Source organism: Vulpes lagopus, chromosome 2 (genome assembly GCF_018345385.1).
Source record: "Vulpes lagopus strain Blue_001 chromosome 2, ASM1834538v1, whole genome shotgun sequence".
NCBI classification, from domain to species: Eukaryota; Metazoa; Chordata; class Mammalia; order Carnivora; family Canidae; genus Vulpes; species Vulpes lagopus.
The window spans coordinates 171,578,958-171,603,252 of record NC_054825.1 but is presented as its reverse complement, the minus strand read 5'-3'; the positions used below and the strand labels follow the sequence as shown (position 1 = coordinate 171,603,252).

The window sequence follows — 24,295 nt, the reverse complement described above, 5'->3', positions numbered from 1 at the left end:
TCTTCTCCAGCACTGCATTATGTTCGTCCACTTCATGGTGTCCCATAGGACCCATGGGTCCTGTTCACTTTTCTTCAATTCTATTTCTGTTCCTCAGACTCAATAATTGCCTTTGTCCTACCTTCAAGTTTGCTGATTCTTTCCTGCCTTCTCACATAGGCCATTCAATCTCTCTAGTAAATTTTTTTTCATCAGCTACTATACTTTGCAGCCTTTCTTTTTAGTTTTCTCTTCATTGATGTTTCCATTTGCTCATGTTATTTTACTTTCTTCACATTATTGCTTAGCTCTTTGAGCTTCTTTAAAGCAGTTACAATAAAGTTTTTGTCTAGTATATGTGCAATCAGATCTTTTGCAGGGATGGGTTCTGTTGATTTTTTTTTTCCCTTTGAATGGTCCGTACTTTTCTGTTCTTTGTAAGCCTTGTGTGTGTGTGTGTGTGTGTGTGTGTGTGTGTGTGTGTGTTTTTTGCTGGACACTGAACATTTGAATCTAATAATATGATGACTATAAATGAAATTCTTCCCTTTCCCCTGGGTTTACTGGTTTTTGTTATTTATTATAGTCATAGGCTGTCTCTGTGCTGAGGCTGACCCTAAACCTAAGGTCTTTATTTTTTTTTAAGATTTTATTTATTCAAAAAAAAAGATTTTATTTATTCATGAGATAGAGAGAGGCAGAGACACAAGCAGAGGGAGAAGCAGGCTCCATGCCGGGAGCCCGACGTGGGACTTGATCCCGGCACTCCAGGATCATGCCCTGGGCTGAAGGCAGGCTCTAAACTGCTGAGCCACCCAGGGATCCCTGGTCTTTATTTTTTTAAAGATTTTATTTATTCATGACAGACACAGAGAGACAGAGAGAGTGGCAGAGACACAGGCAGAGGGAGAAGCAGGCTCCATGCAGGGAGCCCAATGTGGGACTCGATCCCAGGTCTCCAGGATCACACCCCAGGCTGAAGGCAGCACCAAACCACTGAGCCACCGGGGCTGCCCTAAACCTAAGGTCTTTAAAGATCTTTTTTGAGCCTCTTCCTGGCATGTATGGTCACTTCCTGATTTTCTCTGTATATGCAGTGGTTTTCAAATGCCTACCATTTAATGCCTGGCTCTCAAAGGGGTAAAAATAGAAAAGTGAAGAGGGGAAATAAGCACCTCTGTCCCTTTAAACCCCCTGGAAGACCTTTCAATCAGAAGGGAAGGGCTTCCAACAATGGAGGAGGTACATTGTTGAAATGGATGCCCACTTCTTTGTCTGCACCTCTGTGATCAGAAGCAGCAATCAGAGGTGAGAGCACAGATACCTAATATTTGAAGGGTAGGGTCCTTTTTGCCTGTCCTGGCTGCTGCAATTTGTGTGCAAGCTGCTCCAAGAACACAGGCATAGCTGCCTGCCCCTGGGCTGGGGCTGCGGCTGGGGCCTGGGTAGCTGCTACTGTGCAAAGAGCTAAAACTGACCCAAATTAATTGCAGTTTAGCTTCCAAGTATTCTCTGGAAGTTGCAAACCTCAGTAGACTCCAGAGTTCCAACATAGTCCTATCAGATAGATTCAGCCAGTCCAATTGTTTTCTACCTGGGGAAACAAGGATGTTTCCTTATGTTTGGCAAAATGGGGCAGATGGTATATGGGAGAGAATAACCCTTCTCTGAGTGTACTTTTTATGTGCTATTGACTTTTGAAAGTATGCTAATATATATATTGGAGCAAAAATAAATTTATAAGAATTGGAAAGTGTGAAAATCCTATACTAAAAGCAAACTGACAGAAATGAAACTAATTGTATTTCAAAATGAATAACATAACTCTAAACGAAAAAAGGAAAGAATGGAAGGGCGAACTAGTCCAAGTATCTTACATGCATAGTATTTGAAAAATACTCTGTCTTGAGCAGGATAGGGTGTGTATGAGAAAAGCATCACAAATTCTGAATTCTTTTTAATAGGTTTATTTATTGTAGTGGTATGGGCAAAGCAATTCTGAAAACTATTTTTTTAAGATTGATTTATTTTAGAGAGAGAGAGTGTGTGAGCAGGAGAGACAGAGGGAGAGGGAAAGTCTCAAGCAGACTCCATACTGATCGAGGAACCCAGTGCTGGCCTTGATCTCACAACTCTGAGATCACGACCTAAGCTGAAACCAAGAGTCAGACAGCTAACCAACTGTGCCACCCAGGCACCCCTGAAACTATTTTAAATGCATCATAGATTTGAGGAAAAATGAATGTGTTTCTGGTGTTAGGAGTCAAGGTACTGACTATAGAAGAAAAGAAAGAAAATACATAATAATACAAAATAGGGGCAGGCAACAATGACCCCTCTGGAGATGGACTGAAATTAAAGGTATTGATATAAACTCATGGTCTCTAAAATATGTACATGTAGATAAGCATATGTGGATACGCATATAGGTATATGTGTCCATATATATGTATTTATACATACACATATTTCCTAGCTTTGTCCACTGAAGGGGCCACAGAGCAAGCAAAGTCACCCCTAGTAGCAAATGAACACCCTTAGTGCCCAGATCTTGTTTCTTAGGGCCGCCGTAATGAATTACTACAAACCAGGTGGCTTAAAACAAAAATGTATTCTCTCAGTTCAGGATGCCAGGTGTCCAGAATCAAAGTGTCAGCCCATTTGGGTCCTTCTGGAGGCTCTCAGGGATAATCTGTTGGGGAACATCATCAAAAAGATGTGATGGCTGGGACAGCTGGGTGGCTTAGTGGTTGAGCATCTGCCTTTGGCTCAGGGTGTGATCCCGGTCACGGGATCCCTGCGAGGAGTCTGTTTCTCCCTCTGTCTGTGGCTCTGCCTCTGTCTCTGTGTCTCTCATGAATAAATAAAATCTTAAAAAAAAAAAAAAAGATGTGATGGCTGATTGATCCATGAAATAGACCCAAGCACTCAGAGGTTCCTCACCCTCTCCTCTACCCTTGGAATGGAGAGGTTCTGCTTGCCTTTTTCACCAGCTCCCAGAGGCTGCTCCAAGGACAAAGCCTAGAGATAATGATGTGGTGCTGAAAACACTGCATGGTATACATGACTGAGCTTGGTTAGGGCTTCTTTATAAACTTTTTAAGATTTGGTAGGTGGGATCCATTCATCTTGCTGTGGCCAAAACAAATCTCATATAGAAGTTATTTCTTTCCATATTAAAATTGACACCTACCAACCTGAAAGGCCTTACATCTTTCTTCTCTCTCTCCTTACCCTTGGTGTATAGGGACTAGTTTCAGATTATACCTGGGAAGCTCCGAAGAGGGTTGTGAACCAACGCTGTGAGATATAGTCCCTTGTTGGGTTGTGAATGGAGCCTATTTAAGATTCTCTCTCCCTCTCTTAAAAAAAAAAAAATGAATGCCTAACTTTGATATGTTCATGAAGAAACACCAGACAAACCCAAAACAAGAAATGTTCAACTAGGGGCACCTGGGTGGCTCAGTCGGTTAAGCAGCTGACTCTTGATTTCCACTTGGGTCATGGTCTCACAGTTGTGGTATTGAGTCCTGCAGTGGACTCTGTGCTCAGCACAGAGTCTGTTTAGGATTCTCTCTCTCCCTTTCCCTCTGCCCCTCTCCCTGCTCACTCTAAAATAAATCAATCTTTAAAAAAAAAGTGTGTGTGTGTATATTTTTTTAAAATGCAATGTTATAGTCAAAATCCTAGATACAGAAAGTAGAATGGTGGTTGCTGGAGACTGAGGAGATGGGGAATAGGAGTTAGTGTTTAATGAGTACAGAGTTTCAGTTGGGAAAGATGAGAAAGTTCTGGAGGGAGGATGGTGATGGTTGCACAAGAATGTGAATGTACGTAATGCCACAGAGGTGTACATTGAAAAGTAGTTAAAATAATAAATTTTATGTGATGTGTATTTTACCACAAGTATCAATATTATTAGAGGCAAATAAAGGCTATAGAAATGTTCCATATTAAGGACATTAAGGAGACATGACAACTAAATGCAAAATGTTACTGCAGACTGGAACAGGAAAGAAACTACAAAGGACCCTAGGTCAAGGGACAACATTGAAATTGGAAAATGGATGGCAGAGGGAGAGAATGAAAAAGGAAATGAGGTAAAATGTTAATAGTTGAATCTAAATGAGGGTATACCTGTTTATTGCATTATTTTAATTTTGCAATTTTTTTGAACTTGAAATTATTTCCAAGTAAAGAGTGAAAAAAAAATCCAACGAGCTCATTCCTTTCATTCCATTCTCTCTTAAACCCACTCTATTCAGACTGTCTATCCCACAACCCCACTAAAATACATTTGTCAAGATTACCAATTATGTCTAACTTACCAACTCCAATGGTCAATTCTTGGTCTTTCTCTTACTTGACCCATCACTAACATATGACACAGTTTATCACTTCCCTCTTCTTAAAATGTATTCTCTTGAATTTTGGACACCACTTTTTTGTGTTTCTTCTCTCACATTCCTGGTTGCTTCTCAATGTCCTTGACATTTCCCTGTTATGTCTCCCTCTTCTTTTTTTTTTTTAAGATTTTATTTATTTATTCATGACAGACACAGAGAGAGAGAGTGGCAGAGACACAGGCAGAGGGAGAAGCAGGCTCCATGCAGGGAGCCTGACGTGAGACTCGATCCTGGGTCTCCAGGATCACACCCCAGGCTGAAGGCAGCGCTAAACCGCTGGGTCACTGGGGCTGCCCGTGTCTCCCTTTTCTAAACATTGGAGTGCCCCGGGACTCAGTGCTCGGAGATAAGCCATCTAGGAGTTCTCTTGTGCTGTCAGGATCCATTTCACAATCTCAGTCTGATGTCTATAGTCAGTCACTTGAATTTGAGCATATAGTACTCTTCCAGGAAATGTAAGGTCCTCTTCCCTTTGAGGTCTTACCCAAGTTCAACTCCCTATTACCTATTTCCTGGTTCAGAGCAGTTGCTAGCTGTGCAAAATAGGGAAAATCTTTCACACTATCCTGAGCACATATTCTGGGAGAAAGATGTGGGGCTGGAAACCCTTTTTAAAATCCCAGAGAGATCTGAAATGTCCCATCAAAAATGAAAAATCTAGGGCCCAGGAAAGGGAGGGTACTTGTTATAGGTCATTCAACTGATTACTGGCAGTATTTGAGCTAAAGCCCAGGAGTCTTCTGCTCTTTCCTTATGTGGTGATTTAACATGTTTGTTTCAGGGACTGGAGAATCTGATGAAAGCTACAGACTCTTTCCAATGGCCAGAGAGTTGGGGGTGAGGGGGGGCGACCTAGTACATTCTTTTCCATCTAATTTCAGGAGCTTTGGGGACCCTTGAGCACATCCAGACCTCAGGTTTCAAACCTCTGCTCTATCAGAAAAACCCCAAACATGGAGAAATCTACAGGATAACTGATTGTCTTCAACAATCAATGGTATGAAAAACCGGGGAAGGGGTAGTATTAGTGTTTAAGATTACAAGAGTCTTAGGAAGCATAATAGTCAAATTCAGTATGTAGACCTTGTTTGAATTCTGATTCAAACAAAGTATAAAAGGACGTTTTAGGGGACAACCAGGAAATTTACACAGAGTATTGAATGACTTCAAGGAATTATTAATTTTGTTAGATGTCAAATCATTATGTAAGAGAATTTATTTTTTTTAGGGAGGAGTATCAGAATATTTAGGGTTGAAATATGTCTGGGATTTATTTTAAAATACAAAGAAGAAAATAGATGAAGCAATTTTTGGAAGATGTTTACAATTAAATCTAGGAGATGGGGATCTGGAGGTTTGTTTTAATACTGTTCTACTTTTGTGATTGAAATTTTTTATAGTAAAAAAGAATAAAGGGATGCCTGGGTGGCTCAGTGGTTGAGTGTCTGCCTTCCGCTCAGGGCGTGATCTCAGGATCTGGGATTGAGTCCCACATCGGGCTCCTTGCCGGAAGCCTGATTCTCCCTATGCCTGTGTCTTTGCCTCTCTCTCTCTCTCTCTCTCTCTCTCTCTCTCTCTCTCTCTCTCTCTCTCTCTCTCTCTCTCTCTGTGTGTGTGTGTGTCTTTCTCATGAATAAATAAAATCTTTTAAAAAAAATAAAAAAGAATATACAAACAAGTTCTGCTCTCTGCCATTCTGGCAGAGACAAGAGGATATCTAGAGTATCACAGCCAGTACCAAGGTTTTAAGGCTCCTCTGAAGAGCCATCCATAGAATTCCTGACTCTAGGACCACAACAGCTAGACTAGTTTTCTTCGTTGTTCTGTTTGTCACAGATTCTTGTTTGTTTTTCACCGGGGGACCCACTGATATCCTGCAAAATGAGTTAGGTATTCTGGGAGTTTTAAGGAATTTGTCCATTTCATCTACATTGTCAAAATTATGGGCATAGAGCTATCCATAGTATACAGTCCTTATCCTTTTAATGCCTGTAGGGTCTTTAGTGATGTTCATGCCTCTTTCACGCCTGATCTTTGTAATTTGTGCACTGTTCTTTTTTTGACCTAGACAGAGGCCAAAAAGGAGAAATGATTTAAGTCAAGGCTGCAGAGCCAACTGGGCCATCCTTATTTCTGTTGCCTTGCCCAACTGTTGGGTCAGTCATCCTTTTTGATTGTAGGCCTATACTGCTTGGCATCTGAGATGACTCCCAACTTTTCAGAATTTTATCTTGCCCTCTATCTGTGACTTCTCCCAAAAAAACCAAACTCAGATAAAGGGAATAGAATAACAAAGGAGACGTCACGATGAAGGATGGCAAATGGCATAGACAGGCTCTTTGGTAGAAGCTAATAGAAGGCTCAGCTTACCTGGAGAAAGGCAACTCTGAAGTTTTCATGGTGGGGAGAGGAGATCAGGGAAGAAACACAGTTACTGGCAGGGCCAACTTCTTTCACTTTACTACTCCTTCCCTTTAACCCTTGTCTTCTTCATTGGTAGAGGGAAGTAACTCATGAGACACTCTCAGGGTCCCCTCAACACCCACCATACCTGCTGTTTGGGACTCCAGTCATCAGCATGAACAGGGAAATAGAGTCTGCCTCCACTGTGAACCTCTAAAAACTATGCCAGGTCCTCTGATTCTAAATTCCATTTTCTTTCTACTATGTCAGTGCCTCTTATATTCATGCCAAATATTCATTTTTGTGCCAGGTGCTTTCTTTCCCATAGTCTTTAGGGAACGTTGGAGGAAGGCAAGGAAGGAAGAGGAAAGGAAAGATTCTTCTGCCTGAAGACCTCCAGAGTGTGAGCACCCACTGGCTTTTGGGATGTTTTCCCATTCTCAGGAGTATATATATATATATATGGTCTCCCTGGCCACTCCTCTGGAGAAGCAATGTCCGAGGAACAGGGACACATTACAGGGCTGCTGCAAATGAGAACTTCCTCTTTATTCCACATATGGAAGCTGGTTTCTGCAGCTAAGTAGGGAAAGGGCTCTGGCCTGGCCCTACCTCTGTGTGGGTCCTAGAGATAAGGGTCTAGATTATGGTGACAAGGCCTTCCTCCAGGTGGGAATGAAAAGTCCTGACCTCCAGTCAGTCTCAAATTAGGGGGTGGGGGCAACAATATGGGGCATTTCCTTGGTAAGGTGAATATCAGCTTGGGGTAGGCTCTTCCAAGCGAGTTCTAAGATCCCATACTGAGCAATGCCCCTGGGAAGCATGGTACGGACATTATTCTGACCTGGGAGAGACACCACCTCCTGGAACTCCAGAGGACCTTTAGGTTTTTGAGAGCCGCTACAAAACAGATGATAGAACAACCGCTCCCCAGGAGCTAGGTCTGTGGCATTTAGGGCCTCCATGGAGGTGATCTCTTGGGACTGGGGTTCCTCTCTCAGTAATAGCTCCTGTAGCAGCTTCTGGATTCGAGGTGACTTAAGTTGGTACAGGTCCATGAGTTGGTAGAACTGTTCCATCCAAGCAGCATGGTCTTTTGCATATCGTTGCTGCAACATCCGCAAGACATAGTACAGAGCCACAAATGTCTCCCAGAGAGGCACCTCTTCCTTTTTCTTAGAGACGGGCTGTACCTTCTTCTCCAGCTTGGGCAATTTGGGAAACCTGCCTTTGTCCTTAAAAACCCAGAAGTCCTTTTGAAACATCAGTGCTAGGGTTTGTTTTTCCACAGAGGCATGGGCACCTGTGAAAATGTCTCTTGTGGCAGGATGGAAGTGTTGCATCTCCATCTCCTTGAGAGCAGCAGATACCTGCTCTGCCCGTGCACTCCGGTAAGGCTCTCCTAGAAGATGCCAATTTACACCCTTTGGGGTCAGAATCTGTTGCGTATCTAATGGGGACGTTGGTGTGGGGACAGCCAAAGGTTTTAACCAGCCTTCCTTTTCCTTTCCTTTTATAGGTGGGATCACTTTGAGGTACTTTGGATCCATGGGCTCCTTACTGGGTTTTGAGATCCGTGCACTTCGTGACTCCAGGACCTGCTTGTGACGCTGTACAATAGCTTTAAGTTGAGCCAGATGTATCCAACCTAAGTTTCCCTTTGAGGTGAGGTCTTTGAGAAGCTGGCACAATCTGTGGAAACTATCCCTAGAAAGCTGTTCTCCTGCCTCCATCTGTTCTAGGACATGGTGGATCCACTCGATATCTGAGAGTCTTACCTGAGCACCCTTGTCCCAAATTTGGGGCACAGGTAATTGTACCTCGGTCATTCCTTTCAGATATGGATGATGCTGCAAAATCCACTGCCACTTGGGCTCTAGTGGTTTGCCTTGGAGTTTGTGAGCTTCTATGGTCTTCCTCAATATTTGAAATAAATATGGAGTCTTTAAGCCTGGCTCTGGGGACTCCAAAACTGTATCCAAAAGTTGTAGAGGTCTGGGCTTATATTTCTCCAGCAGTTCTCCTTGTTTATCCCTAAACCTTGACTCTGGAAGTATCCTGGATGTCTCAAGTGCTCTGGCCTTGTCTTCCCAGGATACTTGTTTCATAGACACTGGCACTAGTATCTTCTCTTGCTTGCCCAGAGCTATGGAGATCACTTTCTTGGAAGGGATTTTCAGAACTTTCAGCTGTAGAGCAGTGTCTTTGATATCAGGGATTCTTTTTCCAATAGAGGGGATTATTTTTCTTCCTTTTTGGTCCTTTTGTTTTTCCACTGGTGACTTAAATAAGTTTTCTTTTCTTATGATCTCTTTTTCCCATGATCTTTTCTCCTCTTCTTTCTCACTCGGACTTTCCAACTCTTCCTCACTCAGACTTTCTGACTCTTCCTCACTGATGCTTTCCTCCTCCTCCTCCTCTTCAAACACTTCCTCTTCCTCCTCCCCTTCTTCCTTCTCCCCTTCCTTCTTCTCTTCCCCCTCCTCCTTTTCCTCCCCTTCTTCCTTCTCCCCCTTCTGCACCTTCTTCTTCTTTTTCTTCTTTTTCTTCTCCTTCTTCTCTTTCTCCTTCTCTGCCTCTCTCTTCTTTCCCTCCTCTTCCTCCTCCTCTACCACCTCCCCTTGCTCCTCTACCACCTCCCCTTTGTTTTCTTCCTCTTCTTCTTCCTCTTCCTCCTCCTCTTCTTCCTCTTCCTCTTCCTCAGACAAACTCTCTTGCTCTACTTCACCTACTAAGCTTTCCATTTCTTCAGAAAGGCTCTCTCTGCTTTCCTCATGACCAGGAAGTTCTTTCTGTGGTATATCCATGGTCTTTAGCTTTCTTCCTTTTTTCTGTCCCAGCAGTGGAATTACCTCCTCATCCTCTGTTAATTCCTCCTCCTCCTCTTCCTGTATGACCTCTCTCTGTTGCCTGGCCAACCTGCTTTCTTTCTCCATTATTTTCTTCTCTTTCTTTATCATTCTTTTCATTTCCTTGGCCAGTTTTCTCTGTTTCTTAGCCAGTTTCTTCTCATCTTTGCTTATTTCTGGTTGTTCCTCAGAAAAATCCCACTCTTTGGCATCAAGTTTGTTTTGTTCCTTGCTCAATTTCCTTTCCTTAGCAAAGAAGTTCCTCTTCATCTTTGTCAACTCTATTTCCTCCTGAGTCAGTTTCATTTCTTTTTTGGTAAGGTCTTGAAGTGCCTTTAAGATTTTGCTGCTCACTTTTGACTGTGGCTTGGCAGCACCCTCCTTTTCTTTAGCCAACTTCCTCATTACTTTTGCTAGCTTCCTCTCTTCCTGGGCGTATACTCTCCCTCCTCTGGTAAGTTCCAGTTTTTCCTTGGCAATGTCCCTTTGCTCTGTGGCCAATATCCTATCCTCATATCTCAGTATCTTCTCCTCTAGTGACAATTTTCTCTTGATTAGTTCTAGTTCATTCTTAGTCAGTCTTGTCTGTTTTAAGGTTTCATCAGTCTCTCCGGTGGAGAGAATTTGCTTTCCCTCAGCCAGCCTTATCTTCTCTTGGGCCAGTCTCTTAATTTCTGTGCCCAGTGCCTTTTCTTCCTTGGTGCTGTCCCAGTCTCCTCTGAGCAGTTTTAGTTCTTGAAATACTGTCCTCTTCTCCTTAGCTACTTCCATCTTCTCCTGGGCTAGATTATGCTGCTTCTCGGCCAGACTCTCCTCTAATTGGGTCAGCTTTTTCTCTGCTTCGGCCAGCTTCTGCTTCTTCTGCAAAACTTTTTCCTTTTCTTCTATCAGCTTCTTCTCTACCTGAGCAAGTTTATTCTTATACACGTCCAGTTTCTCCTTTGCTTGAACTAATTTATTTCTGTTCTGGGTGAGGTTTTCTTTGACCCAGAGGAAGTTCTCTTTCTTCTGAGCCAATTTCACTTTCTCCTGAAGCAGATTCTCCTTCTCCTGAGCCAAAGACTTCTCCCTCCAGGCTAGTATATTCTTGTTCTTTGTGAGTTTCTCCTTGCTCTGGGCCAGTTTTTCTTTTTCCTGGGCCAGTTTTAACTTGTTCTCCATCAGTTTCTTCCTTTTCTGGGCCAGCCTTTCCTCTTCCGCAGGCAGTTTCTCCTTGTCCTCGGCCAGTTTCTTCTCTTCCTGGATCAGCAGTTCTTCTTCCAGGGCCAGTGTTTTCTCTTCCTTAATCAGTTTCTGCTCTTGCCAGGCCAGTGTCTTCTCTTCCTGAGCCAGACGCTCCTCTTCCTCAGCGAGCTCCTTCAATTCCTGATTCAGTTCCTCTTCTTTCCGAGCCAGTTCCTCCTCTTCCCATGTCAGCTCCTCCAATTCCTGGGCTATTTCCTTTTCTTGCAGTGCCAGGTCTTGCTCCTTTTGGGTCAGGTTTTCGATCTTCTTGACCAATATATTTTTTACCTCAGCCAGCTTCTCTCCTTTCTTTGCTATTTTCTCTTCTTCTTGAGCCAGTTCCTCAAATTTCTTAGCCAGTTTCTTCTTTCTCTGGGCCAGTTTTTCTGCTTCCTGGCTTAGCTTTTCTTCTCTTTGGGCCAGTTTTTCCTCTTTGTAGACAAACTTCCTCTCTGCCTGGACCATTGTCCTGTCCCTCTGAGCCAGCTTCCCATATTCCCTGGCCAGTTTTCTTTCTTCCTGGGCCAGTTTTCTCTCTTCCTGGGCTAGCTTCTCTTCTTCTTGTGCCAGCTTCCTTTCTTCTTGGGCTCGTTTTCTTTCGGCCTGGGCTCGTTTCCTCTCGACCCAGGCCTGTTTATACTCTTTTTGGATCTGTCTCTGCTCTTTTGACATTGGCTCTTTTTGTTCTCCCTGTTCCTGAGACAATTCTTCTCCTTCTAGGGCCAATTTCTCCTCATCCTCACTGGGCTTGGCTTTTACCTTTTCCCAGATCTCTGCCCACTCATCCCATCCCTGCTTCTTGTCTTCATCCAGCTTTTCCTCTTCTGAGAGTGGTTTCTTTTCATCCATTTGTGGTTTCTCCTCTTCCCCAAGACTACTCCTGTCCCAAGCTTTCTTCCATTCATCCCAGGATATCTTTGTCTCACCATGGCCCTGTTTCCACTCATCCCAGGACTTCTTCCAGTCCTGCCAGGACAGCTTCCTCTCATCTGTAACTGGCCTTTCTTCCTGCTTAGCTACTTCCTCCTTTGGTTTGGCCAGTTCCTTTACTGCCTGACTCACATCCCTCTCTTCTTTGCTCACTTTCCTCTCTTTTTTATCTCCTTTTATTTCCTGCTGAACTTCTTTCCTCTCTTGCTTAAAGGGTTTCTTAAATTTCTTCTCTTCTTTCTTTGGTATTTGTTGTCCCTTAGTTAGGCCGTCAGATTTTAAAAAGATAGCTTTCTTTTTCTTGCCTTTTTTGGGAATCACCTGGGTTTCCTGCAAGTACGGCATGTCCCTTGTTTCCTCTTGCACCTGCTCTTGCACCTCTGGTATCTCGTCCTCCCTTTCGGTCATTATGTCTTCTCTAATTGCCCCTTCATGAATAAAAATTGGTTTCTCCTCTGGCCAGGCTACATCCCAGTCTATGTCCTCAAGCAGAATCTCACTTTTTTTCTCCAACAAAGGGCAGATCTCCTGAAAAAGTTCCCAACTGGGCCGCTTATCTGCCAGCACCTCCTGAGCCATGGTCACTAGCTCCATGTTTAGAGCCTCTGACATTTCTGTTTGGGAACCAGATATTCTCAGGGTCATAAGACGACATAGATCATCTCGCCATGATGCACCATCTTCAGTGGTGGCCTTGCGGCCAGGCGCTCCAGAGGCACCCCGCCCTTTGGCTTTCAGCTGCTTCACGACTGGCTCTTCCTTTACAGCAGCCAGAGATTCTTTGATTGTAAACTTAACTTCTTTTGTCTTCTTCTTGCCCCTCATTGTGGGTTTCTGAACTGTTCTTTTCTTGCCTTTTCTGTCATGTATTTTCCTCAGCAGCTTCAGGGTCAATGCAAAATGGTCCTTTGAGGTGTCTTTCTCTGGAGGTTGTTCACCATCTTTTGAAATCTTTACTAAACTGATGGTTGAAGACACTCTAGAATGGGCGGCTGTATCCTCCACCAAAACTGGTGCAGCTTCACTCTGGTCAGTTTCACCCTCTAAGGGACCCGGCTCTTTGCCAGTCTCTTTTATCTTCTTCAGGGTCCGCCACAATTTTCGGGCTGCAGGGAAGATCAGGAAATGGAGATAAGGAAGGCATGGGGGTGCCTAGATCACATTTTCCCCACTAATGGTATGAGCTAAGAGGAATTGTCATTTAAAAAAAGTAGCAACATAACGGGGGAAGGCCTTTAAAAAAAGGATTCCCCTTACTGTATTCCAGTGCTCCCCCCCCCCCCCTTCCAAATCCTACGGAGATAAGCCTTGGAGTGTCCCTGAGTTTGGGTAGATTCTTCCTAGGAAGTTTCTTTCTATGAAAAGATCTGTCTACTTATCTCTAGTCCTACATGGTTGATATCTCTTCACCTGTGTTAGCCCTAACTACGTTGCCTCTCAGGGACCCTTAGGCATGAGCCAGATCACTCCATACGTACTGTGCTTTTTGCCCCCTGCTCGGCCCCGTCTTTGGCCTTTGCCAGGCTTGATGGCAACTTCAGATTCTTGGGGAATTCTGTCAGATTTCTTGGAAAGGGATAAATGTGAAGAAGTCTTTGAGACCTCTAAAGAAAAAGCAGGCTTTTTGTGTCCCTCTGACAAGGTCAGGTTTTCATTCAATCGCTGTTCCACTTGATTATGAAGGATTTGGAGATCTGTGGCCCGCATCCCCAGCAGATGATCTAGGGATTCCTCTCCAATCATTTCCTGCCTTTGAAAGTCAGAGAGGAAAGACCATGGTGAATCAAGGACCATGGTGAATCAAGGACAAGAAGAAAGAGAAGGAAGGAACTGCTGTGCAACAGGCAAGGGGGCCTGGCATAGTGGCCAAAAAAAGACAGTATATGTCAAGGTAAAGGATGGCGAAGAAGAAAGAAGTCTAGAAAGCCAGGTGGCAATGAATGGTGTGTATGGGGACAAGAGGGGTAGGAGAAAAGGATGAAAAGGGTAACTCAAAAGGTAGGGGACAGGAGCAAGAGAAGAAATGGAGACAAAGGAGCAATCAGGATTGTCAGGATGGTCTAGGAATGGAAAAAGACTATGAAAGATAAAAAGGACAGGAAGAGTTAATGGACAAGTGTGAAGAGATAGTGAAGGAAGGGTAAGGGAGAAGAAAAGTAGAGGCTAGTCAGAAACTGCAGAAGGCACAAAGAACTTACTGCATCTTCCGGAAGGTCTCTCGGTTCTGGATCAGGTGTAGGAGTGAGGACTTAGAGTGGACTCCAGTGTCAGTCATGAGGCTCAGGGCCTTACTCCTCACTCTTTCATCCTTGTCCATCAGTCCTTGGGCCAGTGGCATGGCAAAGAGATGAGTAATCATTCCTAGACGCTTTAGCCCTTCCCAGGCTAGCTCTCGGATCAGTGGGTTGGAATTGGTGGTATCATCCAGTAGACGATGGGCTGTTTCAGAGCGCAAGGATGAAGACACTTCGTAAGAGGCAAAGATTTGCCCCAATGCACCAATACAGCATTGGTACTTCAGTGGAGAAGCATGAATCATGATGCAGAGGATTGTCTCCACCAGACTATTAATAGCTATTTCACTCATCTTTCTCCCTAGCCAACTGCGATTTGCTGAGTCTGTAAGGACACTGTAGGTTACATCCTTGGACATTCTCATTTCTAGGAAGCTTTCATCTTCCTTTTCCTGTGTATATGGTTTGAAATCACTGAGAGCTCTTACTTTTCTGTGCCAGAAGAAGAATTGTTGCGTCTTGTCCCATTCCATCTCCTGCATGGGTGAATGCAGGTTGCATTGTAGGTATATTGGACTACCCTCTGGCCAAAGACGGGCACGAATTACTGAGTTGGGGATGTAGCAATCAGGGGCTAAGAGCCATTTCCTCCCATGACCAAAGTAGCATCGCAATATTTGGTAAGGGTTGAGTCCATCCCAAGAAGTCAGCTGTAGTTGGGGAGGAACCACGTAATGAGGAGGTTTGCTCACATCTGTCTGACTGGTTTCTTCTTCATACAAGGAGTCATATCTGAAGGCAGACAGTAACACAGTGCTCCCCTGCTCATCTTCTTCTATGACATGTGGCACTGTATGGTCAAAGGCAATGGCCCGCTTATTGACAAGTTTCTCCAGACCCACTAATTCCTGTTGCCCTTTTCCAAGGTAGATATACTTGGGCACAAACATGGTCTCAAAGGAGAAGAAGAAGCTCGGTGTGAAAGGCTTAGGGGCCTCTAGCACGTCATCTGTCATGCTCATAAAGGAAAGGCGAGCCAGCAGGCTTGGGTGAAGCAGTTTTAGACAGGACACCAGATAAAGACTCTGGTTAAAAGTCACAAGCAAGTCACCCCGGTCATTTGCAAAGCAGAGTGGGCCAAAGTGCAGTGATGAGTCCAGCATAGCTACAAGTCTACCATGAAAGTTCCAGACCCGGACAGACCCATCAATACCACCCGTGACAAAAAGACTCAAGGACAGGCAGACATCAAAGGATGTGATGGTGCACTGGTGCAGAGGCAATGTCTCTATAAATGATGAGCCTTCCTGTGACTCAGAGGACAGAAAATCATGGAACTTCCAGAGACGCAGGCAGTTAGTCTCCGTGATGGCACCTACAGACTTGGGCAAGAGTATCAGGTGTCTTAGGTGACAGCTGCTGAGAATGCTGGCAAGCGGTTTCAAATGGACTTTCCTCCCCTCAAGCACAGCCTCTGATAGGTGCACGTAGTTATCCATTCCATAGGAACAGAGCAAAGCATTTTCTCGGCTACCAAGAAGCCCTCCAGATAGTGTAGTGAGTGCCAGGATAGGTCCAAAGTGTATGAATTTCTCTATTCGGGCACAGTGGTGCTGGGAAAGCACTCTTACCATACCACTCTGGTGTCCAGAGAACATGAGTCCCTGTAGACCCCGACCCAGGTGAAAATCCCCATAAGCCAGGCATTGCACCCAGTCTTGAGAATCCGGTGAGGTGCACAAGAGATACTTGGCTGGGCAAGGGCAGCGGGTCGCGTCAAACACCAGCACCTCTGCATTGCCTATCGCTACAAAGAGCTCCTCTTTTTCTGGGTCGTAAGCCCAATCCACAGCCTGGTCCAGGATCGAGAAGGGCCAGGTAAGAACCAGAAGATCCCCAGTTAGTGGGGACACAAAGTGCAATAAGCCATCTGCGGTAGTGCACAGGATCCGGAACCAGTTATCACCACAGCGGACCCGACGCAGCTGCTGGGCAGCAGAGCTGAGGACGTTGAAGAGGCTATAGAAGCAAGGCAGACGGCGCAAGGAGAAAGTATGGGTAGTCTGGCAGAAGAACATCGTGTTGTCAATAAACTGGAGCCCGTACAGTTCCTCATCAAGTTCTAGCCGCCGCAGCAGGTTCCCCGAGGTCAGGCTCCACTCCTTGATTAAGCCTTCCTTGCCAGCTGTTAGCAGGGTGTGGGCCTCTGGCCGGCTGCGGATACAGATCACCGTTGACACATGCGCCTTGAAACTGTGGAGGTAGTTTCCCCGCGTGAGGCCCCATACTTGGATTTCCCCAGTCTTATTTCCGGCATAGAGGAAGTCCTGGTCAAAACAGGTGAAGCAGCAGGTGATAGAGGAGCCACTGGTGGTGGAAGTGAACCTCTGAACCTCTCCAAGCTGGCCTTGGCCTTGGCGCTCAAGGACCCTCACCACTGTCTCGCACAGTGCTAGCAGAGAGCCATTGGGGCCGTTCAGCCTGATGTCCTGGACAAGTTCGTCACCAGGCATGGGAACCGTGTAGGCTATCTGGAGGCCCTTGCCACTCCTCTCGATGCTCCAGGTGACTACTGCCCCCAGGATGCCCGACAGAAGCATTTTCATTTCCGGGTCATAGCAGAGGCAGTTGATGTTGAAGTGACAGGGCACTATACCCAGGGGTTTGAATGACCAAAAGTGGTCCCCAAAGAGCCGCAGGAGCAGGTCACCACAGTAGACTACGAGGATATGAAAGGAACCTGTGTGGACCATGGATTGTATGGGCGGCAGTCGTTCACTCATGGAGAATGTTCTCTTCTCGACCAGGTCCTCAGATTTGCTCTTCATCCATACTACGGCCTACAAAAAATAAGATGGACAATGCCTAAAAAAGTTAGTAGAAGGGGGAAGGGCAAAATATTCAGCTATTTTCCTCTGTGCTTGTGCTGAAGAGGACTTGGAAGGCTCTCAAGTGTTTTTACCCCTTGGTTATGGGAATTGGAAATCTGTAGAAGCAGGAAGCCTGCGACCCTTTCTCTAACGTTGACCTACTTTAGGGGACCCAAAAAATCTATTCAGGGAGAGACTGTAATTGGGAGAAGTGAGGAGAGAGAACCCTAGATCTAGGCAATTCTCATTCAAGAGGTAGATTTCCCTTTGTCAGTTGGGTGAGAGCTTAAGTGGGCACAGCCCCCTGTCGAATGAGCTAAGAAGGAGAAGAAAGGCTCGGCAGTTTTACCTGTATTTCTTTGGAGCTTGTCACCCAAGAGAGGGAGGCAAAGAAGTTGGCCTCACTGAAGTAATGGCATATAAGCGGCATGTTTTGAGGATGGCGAGACTCTCTGAACAGTATCTGGGACTGGTCGCTCAGCACAACCACCTCATTCTTTGGGTCTTCTGACGTTTCCTGGAGAGAGGCATGGCATGAAACAAAGAGACCAGGACACACGTGTGCTAAATATATTCTCACACAAGTCACAACTGAAGCATTTCCTCAGGTCATGCCTCATGCCTGTTATACCCACACACGCACAACTTATCACTTGTAGGATACTAACACCTCACAAGCAAGTAACACATGCCCAACACAAGAGAGAACCAAACTGCTACAGGGCCTAAATGGGCAAATTTCACAGTGTGGGAAAACAGATATTCTTCTCAACATGCCGGTTCACTAACACTCCCCCCTCTATCTCTACAAGGTACATAGGTCATAAAAGACACATTTTGCACATTACCCAGGCAAGTGCGCCACCGCAGACCTACATGCACTGTAACAGAGCGTGACAAAATTCAGTGCCACTTTAAAGTCTTTAACACTTAAATGTGCACAAAGTTAAGACTTTAACACCCTACCTGGCCTTTAAACTTGACAGAGGAAGATAATTTATATGCAGTATGTATTATTCCGCAGTGATAGAGCAGGTGCTAGGACACACGTACCTGGGATGGTTTACACAGAGCAAACCAGAGTGAAACTGAGGTTGGCAGATGTCCTGTCGGTGCCTTCTCCCTTCTCTTTTAGAAAAATATCTCTCCCCAAAAGGTTGGCTCCTCTGACAATGCTCAAAAGTGTTCACCTTCCACTATCAAAATGTACTCACAAGAGATTCCTTAGGCCATTCATTTGAAAATGGATGGCCCACTTCCTACTAAGGTGACAAGTGTCTTATAGTCTACTGTGCCTGCTTCCTGTATCCCTGGAAAACCTATGCTCCTCTGAAGCGCTCATAACTATCAAGATAGATAGAGGCCAATAACATGTTTATGTCCTACATATATATTACCTTGCTTTTATGTATGATGTCATTTATGAGATATTTAAAATCCTTCCACAGGGGAATGAGTCTCGTGGAAGACATCACATTGATTATTCCCTGGTCCTCCTCAGGACCGTTGCTTAAAAACCTGTGGGAATCCAAAAGAGACGAGCTTAGCCATTACTACTCTTTGAGGAATTAGGACTCAGGAGTCAAGATCCATGAACTCTTGTGTATGGAACACTTTTTTGAACGTCAGGAACTAACACAAGACACACATTCTCATTTAATTCTCACTGAGGCCCAGTGAGGTAGGTATAACCCCATTTTATAGATGAGGAAATTGAGGCTTGGGGAGGGCGAATAAAAGAGTTGAGGATTGAATCTTAACACTGGCTGTCATAACCCCACAGGATATTATGGGTGAAGGAAGCAGGGAGGGGGTCTAGAAAGGAATACTGTCACAAACAAATAGCATTTCTTTGCTACTGGTGGTGTGTCAGGAGAGCATTTGCAAGGGCTTGGAGTTCCCAGAGAGTGGTCTCTGGACATCATGTACCAGGATTCCTAGGGAAAGAGTCTTTCCTAAAATACAAATCCCTAGGTTCTGTCCTAGACCTACTGACACAGAACCATGGCGGTGGGACCCACAGGCCTTCACTTCTAACAAGTCCCCTAGGTGATTCTATGGACATTCATGTCTGACTACTGAAATAGGAAATTGAAATGAGAGGGGCTCTAGGACTAAGAGTCAGACCCCACCTTGTACTACTGGAGAAAGGATTTAGCCCTCTGGCTTTGCCCAGGCTTGTGGAATCAAGTAGCTATCCTACACATGATGCATCGGCTGTTCATCATCCTCTTCCCCCTTTCCTTCTCCTTGGCCTTCATGAAGACAAACCTCTACTTTTCCTTCTTGGGTTGGGAATGCTGCTTTTATAAGCCCCCCTCTGTCAGGGGGCATTCCTGGTCTGATGATGGGCTTGTGTTCTTTATTTGTAAAATGTTTGCCAGCCTTGCCTGCTTCAAAGGATTGTTGCAAAGATCAAATAGGATAATTCCTGTGAATTCCTTTTTAAGTATACTCTGAAACAACAAACAGTGATTCCCGCTGTTTTTAGGCTGGTTTGGTTCTCAGACAATTATTTATCTTTCCAACCCATTCTTTGTACTTTTCAGTTGCTCTGGAACATGATAATTTATAGTCTGCCACGGCAATGAGGCATCCTGTGCTGCAGATGAGGAAAACTGTGACCAACTTGGTTTGAAGTAGCTCTGCTAGGTGAGACCTGGCAGCATGGAGCTTGTTAAATGAATTATTGGCTCCACACCAGATACTGAATGGTAACTTTGACGAGGCCCAGTCATTTACATCTCTCCATCTTAAAGCACTCAATCGAGAACCATACTGAGTAATTGGAGTTCAGATCAGTGGCTGACTTCCTGAGGTAGGTCAGCGACCCACCCTCGCATGCTAAGCCAGCCTCTGTTACCCAGAGACTTGGGCTGATTAGGAAGTAGCAGCAAATGTTCGTGTATAGAGGTGATCACCTTCCAAAATTCCATCACTTTCTGCTCAAAGAATTCGAAGCAAGTATTTGCATAAAATTTAGGAATTGATCAGGGGAAAGGAGTCAGGCTCACGGAAGATTCAAGATAAGACATCATTGTCAGGTTCATACACGCAAGCAGAGGGCAATGGAGGCCATCCTTGTGCCTGCCAGATGAAGGAAAACTGATGAACAACTTTGGGTTTGAAGTAGCTCCTGCTAGGGTGAGACCCTAGGCCAGCACTGTGAGCTGCTTCATTCCAATCTTGCACATTAGTGGATGGCCCAGTGGGCCAGGCCCTTCAGCTCACATTTACCCCACTGGCTCCTCCTTGAGGCCCCAGAGCTGCTCAGAGAGTAGTCATTTGTAACACATTTGCGGTCACTGCCATCAGTTTGCATTGTTTCTAACATCTCCTCTAGATCCAACATTCTCTTGGCTAGCCTGCAAAAAGTAAGCGGTTAGGAAGGATCCTTTGGGGGCACATTCCTTCAGAGTTAGTAAGAAAGAAGGTCTTCAAACCCCAAGCCTCTGTTTATTTATTTATTTATTTATTTATTTTTTTGCCATTCTCTCATTCTCTATATACTAGCTTCCTCAGGTCACCCTCAGAGGAAACCTATCTCCTAAAGTTTCCTCACATTTGACTCCCTAATCCCATTATCTGTCCCTAAAAGCTGAAGTGAGCTCCAGATGCCTTAATTCCAATAGTCTTGACTTTTCAATATCTTGATAACCCAAAGATGATCTAATGGGAGAATTCAAACCCTGCAGTCCATTTAGGGGAGTTAGTATTTGGGGCCAAGGTTTGGTATGTCCTATTGACTATGGAGGCCAACCAGGTCTATGACTGGGCACTGCACTACATCCTTTTCTTAGCTGCACTCTCCAATGTGATGAGATGGAAGGCCAGATTCCAGCAAGTCCTGCCTTTGTAATAAAGAGAATTGGCTCTAGGGGGCACTGCACTCCATGAGACTCTTGGGCTCCTGGGCTCCCTTAGGGTCACTGTGTGGCTAGGTGTATGACCCGGAGGGCATACAGTTCTTGCTCCATAGAGCTTATAGTTCAGCAGGGAAGGCAGACATCAAAGAGTAGTCATAAAATTGATTACAATGAGAAATTCTGAGTGATGGGTTATATTATTTGAACTTTTCTGCAACTTTTAATCTTCTCAAGGTTAAAACAGATTATGCTATTGATTTGCTTTTAAGAAGGAAAGGAACAAAGCCCTGTGAGTACATATAACAGGGAGACTTGGCCACCCAGAAGGAGGGTGATGTGTGCTCCACACATTGAGATATGTCCTGCATGAACCCCATGGCCTCATAGGCGGCTCTCACATTATAGGACAAGGTTACAGAGAACTGGCATCAGAAGGGCCTAATTAGTCAGGGGGGCTGTAATGCCAGAGGCAATCTTGGGAACTGATTAGGCATTTTAAATATATTGTTTCATTTAATTCTTTTTTTTTTTTTTTTTAAAGATTTTATCTATTTATTCATGAGAGACAAAGAGAGAGAGGCAGAGACACAGGCAGAGGGAGAAGCAGGCTCCATGCAGGGAGCCCGATGTGGGACTCGATCCCAGAACCCCAGGATTACACCTTGAGCCCTGGGCTCAACCGCTGAGTCACCCAGGCATCTTTGTTTCATTTAATTCTTATCTGATTCTATGACTTAGCTAGCATCCTCCATTTAAACAACTTTTTTAAATGGACATGGTAAAAAATATTCAAAAGATAACCAAGGAGCGTATAATGAAAAAGTCACACAAGAGAACCTATCCCTGCTTGCCCTTCACAAAGATAGCCCTCGCTGTGTCTTTCTACAGGTGTTCTGTACATACTCAAGCATATATGTAAAAGGGATCCTTCAAATGGTAATGCACTATATATACTGTTCTGCAGTGTTCTCTCTCACCTAATATATCATAGAGATTAACTCATATTAATACATTTAGCTTGTTCTCATTTTTCAGCAGTTGCCAGCAGCATGGTATTGATCATTTATTTATCCAAACTTAATAATTAATGGACATTGGGCAGTTTCCAACCTTTTGCCACGACAGCCCACACCACAAATGAGTATCTTTGTTAATGCCTCGGTTTTAATTTTATTTCATTTTAAATGAAATTTTAAAATTGAAGCAATGTAAACATAACTACTTTGGATATATTGGGTTAAATAAAATATTAAAATTGATTTCACCCGTTTCTTTAATTTTTTAATGTAATAATGAAAATGGCATATGTGGTTGCATTATAATTCTGTTGGATACTCCTGTTTAAGATAGTCCCTGTCTGGGAGTGGTCTGATAACCCCACTGGACTTAGCTCCCTCCGTTTAGGAACCCAGTTTGTCCTGACTTCCTGGTGTCCCCATAATCACCCAACCTGGCAGGAAGTAAGCGCTTAACACATTTCTGTTGAATGAATGACCCTCTGCCCTCTCCCAGGAAGAATATGTATTTCCCAGCTTCAAGTCTTAACGGAGCATCTTCTTGGAAGAATGAATGAAGTGGGAGTGGTATTGAGTGGATTTTCTTGATAGAGGACCTTGCACTTGAGCCGATTTCCTCTTTAATCCCAATGGAGTTGGAGTGGTTAACATCTTTTTTTTTTTTTTTAAAGGTTCGGATTCGATTATGTCAGTAGGTGGACTAAATCTGAACACAATTCCCAGGCGGTCGGTACTCAACAAGCAGTAGACACCCTCAGAACGTGTGATCAGCCGGAGAGTGGCTAACAGGGCCTCCGGGCAGCCTTCTGGGTGGTGGTCCTGAGGCTCCTGTGGAAGCAAGAGCTCTGGAGCTGCCGGGGCCGGTGAGGCCACCACACCCGAGGCCCCTACACACTCGGCCGCCCGGCCCTCGGCGTGGGCAGGGAGGGCGCGCCCGCCTCTTCAAGGCTGGGGCCATCCATGCCTGTTACCTGCGACGACAGGAATCCCGACAAGGGACGGGTACGGCGTGTGTGGCGACACCCGAGAGCTCCTATGTGAAGGAGCAGACCTAGAAGGAGCGCCTGGCTAGCGACCTTGGGGATGCTGCGGGAAGACTCCGCGGACGGAGCGGTTGGCCCCCCAGCCCCGCGCGGCGCAGAGTGACCGAGGCGAAGGGAGGGAGCGCGCGTGCGCACTGGCGCGTGCCCGGTAGGAAGCAGCCCAGAGCGCGATTCCGCGCGCGCGCGCGCGTTCGAATGGGAAAAAAAAAGTCTCCCCGCGGGGGCCCGCGGCATTTAGGCCCGTGTTGGCCAGCGAGCGCGCGTGCGCGAGCGCGCAAAGACGCCCTCCTCTGCCGCTCCCCTCCGTTGGGGGTCTAGCGCACAGCTCCGCTGTCCCCGCCTCTCCCGAGGCTCGCGCCCTCGGGGTAAGTGCCTCGCGCCCGGCGGAGAAGGGCTGGTGAGTCAGCCGGAGGAAGGTTGGAGGCGGACAGGACTGGGAGAAAGGGAAAAACCGCCCTCGCGGAGCCAAGAGCTCGGCTACCGGGCTGGAGTCTGCAGAAGACACGCCTCCATCCCTCACGCCCCTCGGGGCTGCGGAAGTGCTCTGGAGACTGGAGCGGCAGCGAGGCGACAGGTGGACTACCATTCCCAGAAGGCGGTGCGGGGCTGCGCCTACTGCTCCCGGCAGTACCTGCGCGTCAGGCCTTTTTTTTTTTTTTTTTTTTTCCAGTTTGCTGCCGCCTAGGGCGAAACTACAGTTCCCAGGAGGCTTCGCGCGAAGCGGCTTGGAAGTGGGCAGCCTGGAAGTCACTCGGGCCACTGGAGCTGGCGGCGTCTCCAGCGAACAGCGCGGGGCCGGACGCCGGGTTCGTGGGGCCCGCGGGGCGGGCAGCTAGGACGCCCAGGTATGTGGCTTCGGGTGCAGGGGCGGCCTCACGCAAGGGTGGCGGCGGGAATCGATGTCCACTCGGACCCCGAGGTCAGCGCGGGCTGGAGACCCGGCGGACGGCCGGGTGTGGGCACCGGTTGTTGGGGGCGGCGGCGCCGGGACTCACGCCCTCCGGACCTGGCCGGACCTGTGCTCGCATGGCTCAACTTTCGGGACATGCTACCCGGCACTGTATGGTGGAGCATGGAGTGGGAGTCGGGTAGCGGTGGGTTCGCGTCCTGCCTCTGCCACTCGGGAGCTGCCATCTAGGGAAACCGCACCGAACCTCAGTTTTCCCTTAGATAAAACGGAAGGAAGAGTGCCTTTTGCTGGGCATTCTATTGAGATGTTGAGATATGGCGAATAAAGCATTTGGCACATGGAAGGCATTTACTACATGTTTGCGCTATTGTTGGCTCCCAAGAAATAGGGTGAAGGTATTATCTGTAGCATAAGATTAGTTGAGGGTGTGCGTGTAAGGGGCCAAGTCCATACTTAGCACTCAGTGCAGGATGGCTGCTGTTAACTGAAATTATTTTGTGAGCTTTGGTTTGGAAGGAAGAGACCCAAATTCAAATTTAGGCTCTGCCATTTATCAGCCTTGTGA

The 24,295-nt window shown here is 45.9% G+C and overlaps 3 protein-coding genes across 3 annotated transcripts in view; 1 reads left to right on the top strand and 2 right to left on the bottom strand.

Moving 5' to 3' along the window:
• Positions 1 to 7,495: 7,495 nt before the first annotated feature.
• WDR87 (WD repeat domain 87) lies at positions 7,496 to 18,367 on the bottom strand. The gene is made up of 6 exons (XM_041734670.1): positions 18,293 to 18,367; positions 17,245 to 17,412; positions 13,990 to 16,865; positions 13,270 to 13,541; positions 9,311 to 12,897; positions 7,496 to 9,244 (listed from the first exon to the last, which is right to left on the bottom strand). Exons 1-6 carry the CDS (start codon positions 18,365 to 18,367, stop codon positions 7,496 to 7,498), a joined length of 8,727 nt encoding a protein of 2,908 aa, XP_041590604.1.
• Positions 18,368 to 21,958: 3,591 nt separating this feature from the next.
• On the bottom strand, positions 21,959 to 23,054 carry LOC121479138. Its single transcript, XM_041734666.1, has 2 exons — positions 22,749 to 23,054; positions 21,959 to 22,605 (listed from the first exon to the last, which is right to left on the bottom strand). Exons 1-2 carry the CDS (start codon positions 23,052 to 23,054, stop codon positions 22,303 to 22,305), a joined length of 609 nt encoding a protein of 202 aa, XP_041590600.1. The 3' UTR covers positions 21,959 to 22,302.
• Positions 23,055 to 23,094: 40 nt separating this feature from the next.
• Positions 23,095 to 24,295, top strand: part of SIPA1L3 (signal induced proliferation associated 1 like 3) — a 234,216-nt gene continuing 233,015 nt past the window's right edge. The window contains exons 1-2 of the mRNA XM_041742388.1: positions 23,095 to 23,394; positions 23,491 to 23,665. The gene's annotated coding sequence lies outside the window, so the exon portion shown is untranslated. The remainder of the gene's footprint in view (positions 23,395 to 23,490; positions 23,666 to 24,295) is intronic.